Source organism: Bos indicus, chromosome 22 (assembly GCF_029378745.1).
Source record: "Bos indicus isolate NIAB-ARS_2022 breed Sahiwal x Tharparkar chromosome 22, NIAB-ARS_B.indTharparkar_mat_pri_1.0, whole genome shotgun sequence".
In the NCBI taxonomy this organism is placed as follows: domain Eukaryota; kingdom Metazoa; phylum Chordata; class Mammalia; order Artiodactyla; family Bovidae; genus Bos; species Bos indicus.
Window position 1 is genome coordinate 32561651 of NC_091781.1, and position 13797 is coordinate 32575447.

The following is a 13797-nucleotide window of genomic DNA, read 5'->3' on the forward strand; positions in this document are numbered from 1 at the left end:
AAAGCAGTACTTTGGCTATTCCACAGGGCCAAAGGTGATATGTTTAAGATAAACTAATTTTGTTTTACATTTGGACAAAAATGTTCAATGTAGGAGAAATTGAAGTATCACAGTAGGTATGAAAGTGAAAAGTGAAAGTGTTAGTCACTCATTTGTGTCCTATTTGTGACCCCATGGACTGTAGCCCACCAGGCTCCTCTGTCTGTGGAATTCTCCAGGCAAGAAATGCTGGAATGGGTTGCCATACCCTTCTCAAGGGAATCTTCCCAACCCAGGGGTCAAACCTGGGTCTCCTGCATTGCAGGCAGATTCTTTACTGTCTGAGGCACCACAGTAAGTGTAGTAGGTGAGATATCTTTTTACTTGGGCTCTGGATTATGGAATGAAATGAAGAATCATTGCTAAATAGCTGCCCGCCTAGCCATAGGCATTTCTCCAGGGAATCATAGCTGTTGTTAAAGTAGATACTTGTTCTAGGCAATACTTGTTCTCAAACTCACCCCAGACCCTGATACATAGAATTTTCCATGAAGAAGTCAGATCAGGGATGATCTCCCAAGATTTGGAATAGGGGCTCATGAGACTTTTGATTTGGGGTTTGTTGTTGGAATCCAACCAGGAGAACAGAAGCCATCCAGGAGCAGAAGGACAGGAAATTGAATTCAGGAAACTGATTACATGTGTGATGGGAGAGTCAGAGAGGTCAAGCAGAAGACACAAAGGCAGCCCATAGATGAGCAACAGCAGGCAACAGCTCCTGCCATCAGATGAGCAACAGCTCCTGCCATCCTGAGGCTGGTGGGACAGAGGAAGGCAGTCCTGCTGGCCAGTGGCCTTGGTGGGGAAGGGCCTTCCGTGGGAGCTGGAGCCATAGTGGGAAATTGACACCATGGAGGAGAAATGGCCACTCCGTTGACCCTGCCAAGACAGAGAAGGTGGGGAAAAATACCATGGCCTTTCCCTTCCACTCTGCAGGCTCTAACCAATGTCTCCTATTGGTGAAAGCCAGGTAGGAGCCAGATCATTCAGGAGCCTGGGGAATGCAGTACAGAGGTGTCACCCAGTAGAAGTGAAAAGAATGGTGCTGAGGGCAGAGCAGGCCCAGGCTGGGCTAGGGTTTATATTTGAAGTCTCTTCCCATCACATTTTAATGAGCGTGCTGCCCTACCCAGCATCCCCTTCAGGAATGAAGGATTCATGCCCTCAACTGTCGGAAGCATTGCAGAAGATGGCCTGCAGCATCTTTAAATTGTCCGCAATCCAAAGAGCCTCCTTGCCTGAGATGATTTTCCCTGATGTTCAGGTGTAAAGGCCTGACCTCTCACCACAGTTTGGGACCATGGAGAAGGGGCATCTCAGCTGTGTAGTTTGTTCAGTCACTCGTGTCTGACTCTTTGCAACCTCATGGACTGCAGCACGCCAGGCTTCCCTGTCTTCACCATTTCCCGGAATTTGCTCAAACTCATGTTCATTAAGTCCGTGATGCCGTCAAACCATCTCATCCTCTGTCGTCCCCTTCTCCTCCTGCCTTCAGTCTCACCCAGCATCAAGGTCTTTTCCAGTGAGTCAGTTCTTTGCATCAGGTGACCAGAGTATTCTGGAGCTTCAGCATCAGTCCTTCCATTGAATATTCAGGGTTGATTTCCTTTAGGATTGACTGGTTTGATCTGAGCTTTGGAACTTTCCAGAGGGTTATCTGAGGCCTTTTCCTCTTTCTGTCTTTCCTTCTTCTTGTCCCTCCCCTTTCACAGGTGATACTCCCTAGAGCACTCCTTAAGTCATCCGCTGATTATTAATTTCTATCTTAGAGTTGACTTCCTAGGGTACCCAGCATTTGGGACTCAGATCATCTCAGACATACTCTCCCAGTTTTGTTAACTCCATCCAGACAGGTTTAGGACTTGAGGTGACTGATAAACACATGGAAACTGAACTTCACTGGTAAATTAGGTGGGACAGATTATAGCTCATCTGATAGACTTCATCTGAATTTGGAGACTCTAAATCAGGTGGAACACTGTGGTTAGAGGCAGAGGAGCCAACCCACGAAGCAGGAAAAAGTGGAGGATAGAAGAGTGAAGAGGCCTTTGGAGACCTATTGTTTTAAACTGTTCAATTTGGCAGTGTTTATTACATGGCAGTAGAAAGCTAGTACTCCATTCATCTGATTCCTTAAAATTTTCCTTTTTTGGGCCACTGATTGCTACAAACCAGAAGTTAGGGTACCCGATCCAGTTTGCAAATGTGTTTTGTTTGATCTGCACTCTGTTTTTAAAACAAAACAAGTGGAACCCCTTGCTGACTCGAAGTGTGCAGACGGTGTATCAGAAAGCAGCTTCTCTTGAAAAGTCATTCCTGGTGTTCCCTTGGAGCAGCTGCCCCTAGACAGGACTCTACCTTCCTTACTACTCTCCAGTGCCTTGGGCCCAGCCAGCCTACACTTTTATTGGGAGATATTTGAAATTTTACCCCTAGGTAAGAGGGATAAGACTTTGTAACAGTTAGATTAATAATGGATACTGGAGTTAACAACTGGAATTTTAAAATATGGGAGGGGGGACAGAGGACCTCATTCAAAAACTCAGTATATATAGAATTCTGAACCTCCATGCTTTCCCTGTTGAGTAATAAATTAATAATCAATTTTCTGAAGTGAAAATGTAATTACATACTAGCACCTCAAGCTCACATAGACTCGCACATATTCTTTGCCACCTTTTGAGCTGATTCCAAGGTTTCTACCCACTGTGCATGGAGGCTGAGGTGGGGGAGACGGAGGACATGCTTTGCAAAATTAAGGTGCACGCAGGTCTTTCAAAGCAGAGACACCTAGTGTTCCTGTCAGTTTCAAGTGCTTGGAATTTCCAAGGCCAAGGGCAAAATGATGTCAAGCTTTGAAGCTTGACATCAAAAGAGACTTGTCTCAAGTCCCTTTTGCCACCATGGTCTTCAAAGATAATCTTAGAATCTTGTATTACTGTGGTTGTTTCAGAGTCATACTGAATCTCAAACCAGGGGCAGTACAAGATCTTTCAACAAGATCTGTGTGACTACTTTGTGAGAGGCCAGTGCCTGCTCCTGGGAGTGTGGTGTGGCCACCGGCTCCCCAAGGCTGCACTTCCTCTTGAGCACAGAGTCAGGGTTCTGGTTGAGACCCCATGGGGTTGGCAGTCATGGGCTTGTTAGGCCCTTTCTTCAGGATTTCCTCAGAAGCTTTGCCTGTAGTGTTACTCAAACAGGAATCCACGGGCCATGTCTTTATCATCTGCCCATGGGTGTTTATACATCTTGTATATGAAAAGGGAGTTCCTTTGATCCTCTGTGGTGGATCTATTATCCCTGAAGCCAGGCAGAACCCAGTGTTACTGGAGTTTCAAATGCCCAGAGCTTGGACTTCCATTTGAAAAAGTTAATTAAAAAAAGAGCAAACTAAAGTTAATCTAGTGCTGCTGCTGCTGCTAAGTCGCTTCAGTCGTGTCCGACTCTGTGCGACCCCATAGACGGCAGCCCACCAGGCTCCCCCATCCCTGGGATTCTCCAGGCAAGAACACTGGAGTGGGTTGCCATTTCCTTCTCCAGTGCATGAAAGAGAAAAGTGAAAGGGAAGTCGCTCAGTCGTGTCTGACTCTTCGCGACCCCATGGACTGCAGCCTACCAGGCTCAGAAAGTTAGGGAAGAAAGTAGAATGCATATTAGCTATTTTCTTTTTATTTACTTTTTTTTTGGAAAGGGAAGTGTTTTAGAATAGACCACACAGCCGCATTTGTAAACTGAATTGTCTTTGAGCAGCTGTTTGGATACTGTCCATTCATATGAAGTGAGGTATATTTTCCCAGTTTTTATTGAGATGTAATTGATTCATAACACTGTGTATGTTTGAGGTGTGCATTGTATTGATCCAATATGTTTATCAGCTGCAAAATGATTCCCACCATAGTATCAGCTACCACCTTCTTACTGTCGCAGTTACTGTTTCTTTCTTGTGATGAGAACATTTAAGATCTACCCTCTTAGAACGTTCAAGTATATGGGACAGTGTTATTAGATGAGCTGTAATCACCATGCTGAACATTAGATCCCCAAACTTGTTAATCACGTCACTGGGAGATTTGACCGTTGACTAAATTTCCCTCACCCTCAACCCTTGCTGACCACTGTGCTACGTAATCTGTTTCTCAGAATTTGTCTTTTTTAGATTCTACATAAAAGTGAGATTATGTAGTATTTGTGTTGATCTGACTTATTTCACTTAGCAGCAATGCCCTCAAGGTCCATATGAAATTTTGTTTATGGCAAGATTTCCTTCATTCTCATTGCTGAATAATATTTCATCTTTATCCATGTATCTATTGATATCTGTATGACGTTGTTTATACATTTATCTCTAGTTGCCCATGTTCGCATCAGACTCTGAGATTGGATTAATCCACTATTCAGCCAGTATTCTAGGCCAAAGGGCATTAATATGCAGTCAGAGAAACCAGGGGAAAGTTCTCAGGCCTGGTGTGTGAATTTCTGTGGTTTCTTTCACATGCAGAAACCACATATCTTTTATTTGAATCCTGCTTAAAGTATGTTGCTTTTTAAATTTTGTGCTATAAAATAGTATATAACCCCCATGTTCTATCAGGGCCACTCAGGCTATGCTCTAGGGGTTCATAAATAGACTTCTCACTGAGGCATGTAGCTAACTTGAGAAACTTTTAATTATAAAAGGTGTGTATTGGAAACTGAGTGAATGCACAGTGCATGTAAGGTTCGCTTGGCCTCTGGTCTCTTTAGTGAGGTAGGGGTAGAGGTGCATCGCCCAGCATCTTCCTCTGCTCTCCCCACTTTCTAAGGACGGTGTTTGCTCAGAGTCTCTCACCACCCATCCATCGCTGACCTGCATCCTGCTTTCTCTCCAGGATGAGAGCCTGTGCCAGATCCGTCTTGCTGTCTCACTGGCTCTTTCTGGCCTATGTGTTGATGGTGTGCTGTAAGCTCATGTCTGCCTCCAGCCAGCACCTCCGGGGACACACAGGTAAGCCCTTTAAACTCGTCATGCGCCACTGAGATCAACTAATAAAACTCTTTCAAACGTCAAAGCCCACATTTTAGGCACAGGTAATTGACAGGAACCTTGACTGGTGTGTAAATAACCAGAGGAAGCATGAAATACAACAGGGTGAAGCATTTTGATGCTTAAAGAGATTTGTTCTAGATATCTTTTTAAGATTTCTCCAGGTTTTCCTTTTCCTTTTCCTGGGTACACGTCCATTCTTTGGAAGTGATTTTTCTCAAAGAATCCTGGAAACCCAGCAGTATTTTGTGCTTATATATTCCAGCTTCCTTTGAAGGCAGAACATCTTTATTGATAAACTTGAATGAACACTGAAGGCAGTTTGCACATAATAGGGTTCTTTTGGGAAAAGATGGTGAATGATTTAAAAAGAAAAAAGAAAGGGAAAAAAAATGTCGTGGTAGCTTTTGCCCCAGGACCTAAAATAGAACGTGTTTGAAGTCTTAGAGAAGCACTCTGATACTTTCTAGTGAGACCCATGTCTGTCCTTCACTTATTTCTAAAGATAGATCAAAATAATCAGTTAAGTATCTCTGTGTGTATTGTGTATTTGTCTTCACCTTTCCCTTTTACATCTACATTTAAAGTGATACAGATTTGAAAACTCCCCAGTGAATTGTGTTTTCCTGAATAATTGATATTTGTCAGCAAACTCGTTACTAAACAATTAATTTACTGTCTATGCTTCAGTAATCAGAGGTGTGGCAGTGCCAGGTATGCTCTGAGTTTTTAGTGAAAGAGTGAAGCTTGAACCCTAAACCGTGTATGTGTCAGAATTGTAAAGTCTGTGTCTAAGAAAGTGTGCTGGTCACATAGCCTTATTCTCAGATATACAGCAGGTCAAGGTTTCTCGTTAGTTATTCTGATAATTTAGGACTAAGACTTAACTTTAAGCTGAAGTTTTGAAACTCTCTCAGAATTCAATTTTCCTTAAGTGACAGTTTCGAGAAGACAAGAAAAATAATGATTGCAATTTTAATAAATCAGTGTAAAATCGATACCATTTGACTGCTGTGAAAGTGCCCAGGGCTAGTTGGTTATTGTGCTGTGTATCTTTGGGTGAGCTCACTCTCAGGCATAGGGTATTTGAAGTCATCAGTCTAACCTGTTTAATACACATCTCTTTTCTTGGGTTGCAGGTAGAGAGTCAGTGTAGTTCAGAAGCAGAACATTTCAGTGGGGCAGGTTAGCACCAGCACATTCCAGACTTCTCAAAACTGGGTTTGAGATTGTGATCAATAGTGATTAAACCTGAGGGAAACAGGGGCCATGACTAACCCTGTTAGACTAACCCTTCAATTCTTCATCTTTGTTGGCAATCCTCATTCCATACCATAACCTTTTAAATTTGGAAAAGGTGAGACCATAGGGTGTCTGTGTGAAAGTGAAGGTGCAGTTCGATAATAAAATGTGTTATACATGAGCAAAAAGAAAAAAAAAATCTGAATTAAATCTAAATTAAGATTAGAATTGTGAACACACGAGATGCAGTATCTTCCCTATAAGCCAAGACTCAACTGTAACAGGGACGGTAAGAAGTCTGAGCAAAGCCTTTGAAAGTTTTGCTCAAGAAATGAAATTTTCATCATGGATTTCTTTCAGTGATTTTATTTGGATTCTTGATTTTTGGTTTCTTTTTGACTTTCGGGGGATTCTTCCTAATTTTGTTTTTGGAATTTAAGTACCTATCATCCCTCATCTTTTTAAATTAATTAATTTATTTTTAATTGGAGGATAATTGCTTTGCAGTGTTGTATTGGTTTCTACCACACATCAACACGAATCAGCCATAGGTATACATACATCCCTTCCTTCTTGAACCTCCCTCCTACCTTCCACTCCATCCCACCCCTCTAGCTTGTCACAAAGCATCGAGTTGAGCTTCTTGTGTCGTACAACAAATGACCACTGGCTATCTACTTTACATATGGTAGTGTATCTTTCCATGCTACACTCTCAATTCATGCACCTTCTCCTCCCCTCACCGTGCCACAAGTCTCCATGTCTGTGTCGCCTTGGCTGCCCTGCAATTAGGTTCATCGGTGCCGTCTTTCTAGATTCCATATGTACGTCTCACCCCTCATCTCAGTAGCCGTCAAAGCAGTCAGGATGGCTCCTGCCCACGGGGAGCTCTGTTCTCTCCCTGGGGCCTCAGGCTGTATATGAAGAACCATCTTTGCAGAAGTACAGGCGTGCTTTGTTTTTTTGCTCTTGGCTTCTGGCTTGCACTTTACTGCCTTTTTTTTTTTTTGAACAAATCAAATGTTTGTGGCAACCCTTTATCCAGTAGGTCTATCGGCTCCGTTTCTTCCCAACTGCGTTTGCTCTCTTTGTGGGTCTGTGTCCTAGTTTGGTAATCCTTACCCTATTTCAAGCTTTTCCATTATTTATTTGTTATGGTCTGTCTGACCTGTGATCTTTGATGTGACCATTGCAAAAAGATTATGACTTGATGAAGGCTCAGATGATGGTTAGCGTTTGTAGCGATGAAGTATTTTTAAAATTAAGGGATGTGAATTCTATTTTAGACATAATGCTTTTGCACACTTACTAGACTACAGTAACGTAACTTTTATATGCAGAACCGAAAAACTCACGTGTCTTGAGTTATCACGATATTCACTTTATTGAGGTGGTCTGGAAGCACACTGGCAAAGTCCCTGTGATCTGCCCATACCCTTTGTTTAACTGCAGTTGAAGGCTCCTGAACCCTACTGTGAAGTCTTATTCCCTCATGGGTTTCTTAAGCTGTGTCCTTGATGCCTGGAATATAATGGGTGCTAAATGAATATTTATTAATAGGCTGGTTTTGCCTATTTGTCACCATGGAATCAGTTATGTAATTTTCTGCTGGTGCTAAAATTCCAGACGGTAACAGGCAGGTGTGAAAAGATATCCTGTTAACTTTTTGTTGATTATTAGGGTTCTCCAGATAAACAGAACCAATAAGATATATATACACACACACATTGTTGTTTAGTTGCTCAGTTGTGTCTGACTCTTTTGTGACCGCATGGACTGTAGCCTGCCAGGCTCCTCTGCCCATGGGATTTCCCAGGCAGGAATTCTGGAGTGGGTTGCCATTGCATTCTCCAGGGGATCTTCCCCACTCAGGGATCAAACCCACATCTCCTGTTTGGCAGCCAGATTCTTTTAGCACTGAATCACCAGGGAAACCCTGCATATGCATGGTGTACATTGCAGCCTTCCAAAGGCCTGCGGTCCAGGAGCACAGAGGGCAGGAGATAGTCAGTGTCCCAGCTCAGCAGTCAGGGAAAGAACAAATTCCACCTTCTGCTTTTTTCTTCTTTTCCTCAAGCGCTTGGATGAGGCCCACCACAGTGGGCCATCAGCTTCACTCAGCGCCCCAGTTCAAATGCTAACCTCTTCCAGGAACACCTTCACAGACATATTCGGGGGTCATGTTTTGGCAGATATCTAGGTGTCCCCTGGCCCACTCAAGTTGACAATTTCATGTATCTTTCTAGATAGTGTTTTATATAGTCATCTATATTTTCTATATTATTTTACAGATTTATGTATGTACGCACCTATCCTTCCAGAAAAAGGAATGTGTATACTAGTACGTGTGTATGCACAGATATCTCACCCTATACTTTGTTTTGTACCTTGATTTTTTTCCCATTTAACAATAGAGTTTAAGGGGGCTTTGTTTGAGTGCATGCAGATTTATATCCCACTCTGTTGTACAGATGTGCTCTCATTTATTTGATCACTCCCAGTTTTGGTGGACATTTACCTTGTTGTCTGTCGTATTTTCCAAATACATGTCCTGACTGCAGGTGAATCTCTAGTAGTGGAATTGTTGAATTAAAGTGTACGTAAATGTATTAGTGGGGCTTCCCAGGTGGCGTTGTTGGTAAAAGAATCCACCTGCCAGTGCAGGAGATGCAGAAGACGCAGGTTTGATCGCTGGGTCAGGAAGATCCCTTGGAGGAAGGCATGGCAACCCACTCTAGTATTCTTACCTGGAGAATCCCACAGACAGAGGAGCCTGTCAAGATACATTCCATGGGGTTGCAAAGAGTTGGACACAACTAAACTTCTGAGCACACATACAGCAAATGTATTAGTGAGAGTGGGTTAATTCCTGTTACACATAGACCAAAGAAATATACATAATGGTTTAAACAAAAGAAGCTGTATTTCTTGCTCGTGAGTGCTGTGTAGGTAACATGTCAACTGGCTGTCCTCTCCTGTGGCCTTTTTGGAACCACAGGGCATGGAAGCTATACTGTTCTCAGCCTGTGTCCTCGAAGGCTGTCCTGGAGCCATCTTCATTCCGGCCAGCTAGAAGGGGAATGGGTGGGGAGGGTACACCTCGGAGGTGATGATGAACTGGGTTAGAAGCTGGCAGTATCCCTTGACCTGTCTTCTCTTGCTATTGGCTACAGCTGAGTGCCCACGGCCACACCTTGCTGCAGGGGCTGCTGGGAAACATACCCTAGCTGGGGATCCAGGTCCGAGAGGAGATGATGGTTTTTGGTGAGTGTCCTGCATCCTCTGACAACCGTATTAAGATTTCAATAGTGCAGGGAGTTTCCTGGTGGTCCAGCAGTTGAGTCTGAGCTTCCTCTGTAGGGGACACGGGGTCTATCCCTAGTCTGGGAACTAAGATCCCACATACTGTGCAACGCAGCCAAAGAGAAAGAAAGATTTTAGTAGTGCCAAGCAGGCTCCAAAACTTCTGAACTTAAACTTACAGCAGCAGTAGTAGTAGTATAACTCCCTTTCCCTCACACCCTCATCAGCTCTGGGTGCTATCAGGTCTTACTGATGTGTGAAAATGGTAATGAAAACTACTGTCAGATTGTTTTGACTTGCAGCTCTTTGACTACAGACTCTGTGCTGCGGGACTACTTGTTTTCCTTGGGCTATCCTATCCGTTATCTGTTTTTGTCTTGGCTGTATTGTTTACTTGTCGATTTGTGAGAGTTCTTTATAAATTGAGGACACCAAGTACCTGGACTATCATTTCCTTGTTTCTTTCTGCCTTTTCTTTGCCCATGGTTCTCGCGAGGCTGTGTGTTCTAGTTGGCTGTGTGTGTTTATGTGTATGAGAGAGAGAGATGAGGAGGGAAATGGCGAAGGGAGGCAGGTGTTGTAAATGTCTCTAATGACCTCACAGCGGCCACGTGGATTTTCTTCCCAGAATTGTGCTCACCTGATGACAAAGTCAAGGGTCAGACTTGAGAAACTCTGGTCAGGTCTTTGTATCTGAAACAGCCTGAGAGTGGGAGCAAGCTGTAGAGAGTTAACTGTAGAAGACAGTGTACTGTGTCCAAAAGGACTCCTGACACCGTCCCAAGAGCTTTGTGGTTTGTGCTGGCCAATTAAAGAAACTGTGGCCCTAGGAAACCCTAGTTGGAAGCTTACTGGATGCTTTTAATGGCTCAGGTTAGAACCACTTGTAAAATAAACAAGGAGATATTTTCCAATCCCATCTTCACTCATCCGTCTAAGACAGAGCCAGAGGGGAAAAAGGTGGGACCCCATCCCTGATTTGGGCTGATCAGATCAGGTGTTAGGTGTGGGCTGAAGTTCACTTTAGTTCAAGTGTTAGAAAACAAAAATGCACCCAATTTTCGCAGAACAGGGAGTGGGAAACTTTCTTTAAGGCATTGATCATCTTCCACTAGAGTACAGAGATAGTACCTTTAAGGAATTAGAAAACACAAACGGCCACCTTTGTTGTTTTTTAAAATTCCACCTGACACAGTGATTGAGTAGGAGACCTTGGGGTGGCGAAGAGGCTGACACGACTTAACTGAACAACAACAAAGGAGACCGTGTGGGCGTCTGTAGCCCCGAACCACAGAAGAGGTGCCTGGGGCCAATTGGTAGGTTACATTCTTTTAAAAGGAAGCCAGAGTTAACTCTCTTATTTCTTCAAGGAGCAGTTTGTCCTTTCGTTCCCTGTCCCCCGACCTTTCCCCGCCACTGTACGTAGCATCATTTCCCCACAAGAGGGCAGCACGTGTAATGCTGTGGAAAGATGCTGACGATTTCACAGACTTCAGAGTCATTTGAAATTAACCATTTAGGGATGTTTGTGACAGTTTCATTCAAGGTTCACGTGATGAGTTTGGGACACAAAACATCCTACATCCTGGAGATTTATCCCTGGGTATATTTTGTTGTTGTTCAGTCGCTCAGTCGTGTCTGTCTCTTTGCGACCCCTTGGACTGTAGCATGCTAGGCTTCCCTGTCCTTTACGAACAAGCCTAAGAATGAATATTTAGACACTTTAAATTTCCCCTTTGAAGACAGAATCATAGCTGCTTTTCCCATATAGCTGAGAGAGTTGGAAACTTGGGTGCTGCTGGTTTACAGGTTCATTTTAATAGTCCCATTTCTCCAGACAGCTTTAAATATGAATGACTTTGGTCACATTTAATTCCTGCAGATGCCATGGTGCCTAGCTGCTGTTTAATATACTCCGTTTTGGTGTAAAGTCTCCTGTTTAATACATTGTGCCCAGGTGTTAAGGCCCCGAGAAACGAGCACAACTGAGAATGAGGCAGCAGAGCACAAGCAGATCTTCAGGAAAGCATAATCCTGGTTCTGCCACTTCCCAGCTGTGTGACCTTGTCCAAGTCACTTAACCTCTCTGAACTTGCTTCATTATCTGTAAAAATAGAATGATGTACTTGCCTACCTTACGGGATTATTGGACCTACTCAATAAAAAAGTAGGTGAAAGGATTAGTACATAGTAAACACTCAGTAAATGGTAGCTGTCTTCATGTTTAGAGGCATTTAGAATGAGCAGGAGTCTGGAAACTTTCAAGGAATAATTGGGGGCTCCGTATGGGTGGGAGATATAATCAGTGACATAACGTTTGAAGCTTTATCATGTACAAGAGAAAATGCTTGTTTTTCATTGTTCTAAAGAGCTGACTGTAATGAAGAGAATGTCTTTATGAAGACTGGTGTTTCACTCAACCTTAAGGAAAGAGGAAAGGAATTTCTAACAAGCAGGATTTCACCATGCTGGGGACAGAGCAACCCCAGGGCGTGCTGAGAATCCTTTTACTTTCTAGGCTTCAGTCAGGTCTTCCGTAGAGGGAGGCACCTCACTGATGGGGAGCTGTGTCAAGAATTGTGACGGTTCTGAGGCTTAACCTTCCTTGCGAGGTCACAGGGCAGCCTGTCGGTTTCCTGGATGCTGGTGGAAGACAAGAGATCCTAGGCCAGAGGCAAGGGGTTTCTTCTTACTGCACAGCAAGTAGCAGGGGTTCAGGTTAGCTCCTGCTCTCCTTTCATATTTGAGCTGGTTACAAAATCTCTTTGGGACTCAGTCTCTTCTGGAAAGTGGAGATAATAAACAGTAAAAGTCATCCTTAAGGAGTTGTAAAGAGGAGTCAGTTCCCGTCTGGAAAGTGCTAAGAATTGTGTTTGTGTTTTGAATGTTCAATAAATGTTGGTCACCTTTATTGAAAACTGCCTTCTCCTTATGAGGGCATTCCATTTTATAGAGGTTCTGTCATGTTTACATTTATGGAAGTTTAGATTTTCTGGTTTCTCTGTGATACAGGATGATCGCAGAGTGTGAATGTTGGACTTGGGTGCCTTGTATTGCTTTCAGCTTTGGTTAAATTGTTCGAAAAGTAACTACATCTAAATTTGGGCTCCTGTTTCTGTCCCCTATAACAGCTGAAATCTTATAGGAACCCTGCTGATGATTTTGATTGGAATGACTACTTTAGCCCTCATTTACTGTAAGATATTTCTTTCCAAGATAATACAGATAGTTTTGAAAAATAATTAGTCTGCATTGTCAGAGTTCTGACACGAGGGGGCAGGCAGGGCTTAGAAGAGCTAACAGCAAGAAGCAGTATTGTAGCCTGATGCAGATGTTGTCTAGCAGAAATAGGAGAGCCACGTATGTAATTTTAAATGTTCTATATGACCACATTTAAAAAGTAAAAAGAAACACGTGAAGCAGTAATATATTTTATTTAACCTAATACATCCAAATATGATTATTTCAACCTGTGGCCCAAGCCACATTCTAAGCACTCAGTAGCTACACGCAGCCAGAGGCCAGTGTAATCTGCTTAGTGCAGGGGAATGAACTGAGTCTTAGCATTACTTTCTGAAAGATTAGAGTTATGAGTTATTTGTATTTTCATGGGTCAATCCTAGGGCACAGTGTTTTATCTCCTTTTTGTTCACTTAACTTCTTTTTAAGTTTTTAGTTTTAGGTCTTTATTTTTTTCTTGAATGACTGCTTCTAAATTTAGGTTAAGTACCAGGTAAGTGGGGTGTGTAGCCTTCATAAAGTGTGGAAAAGATGGCTGCATTTCCTGATGAACTGCCTATATGATCATTCCTTGCAAGAGGGTATATTTTTTTAGGAAAAGAAAAATGGCAGGATAGAGTGTGTGTGTGTGTGTGTGAGTGTGTGTGAGTGTGAGTGAGTGAGTGAGTGAGTGAGTGATGGCTTCAGCCATTAAGTCTTAAAGTTAGTCCCTGGAAGTTAATTTTGACCAATAATGGGTATTTATCCACTGGAGTGAAGTCCAACAATATAGATTTAATATAGTTTCTTCTGTAACTGTTTTCATCTTCCTGCCCTGCCCCCAGCGAATGGTTACTTCTTTAACTGTATGGGTATATTTCTATGTAGACAACTCCACAGGAATATCCTCTATTTTATAAGCCAGAAAAGGACTCCGCAATGGCCCCAAAGCCCACGTTTTGGTAGTAAAG

General features: G+C 43.0%; 1 protein-coding gene across 1 annotated transcript in view; it reads left to right on the forward strand.

Moving 5' to 3' along the window:
* The window catches only part of TAFA4 (TAFA chemokine like family member 4), a 175157-nt gene that overhangs the window by 47581 nt on the left and 113779 nt on the right, over positions 1–13797 (forward strand). The window contains exon 3 of the mRNA XM_070776335.1: positions 4908–5023. Coding sequence (XP_070632436.1) covers positions 4908–5023 — 116 coding nt within the window. The remainder of the gene's footprint in view (positions 1–4907; positions 5024–13797) is intronic.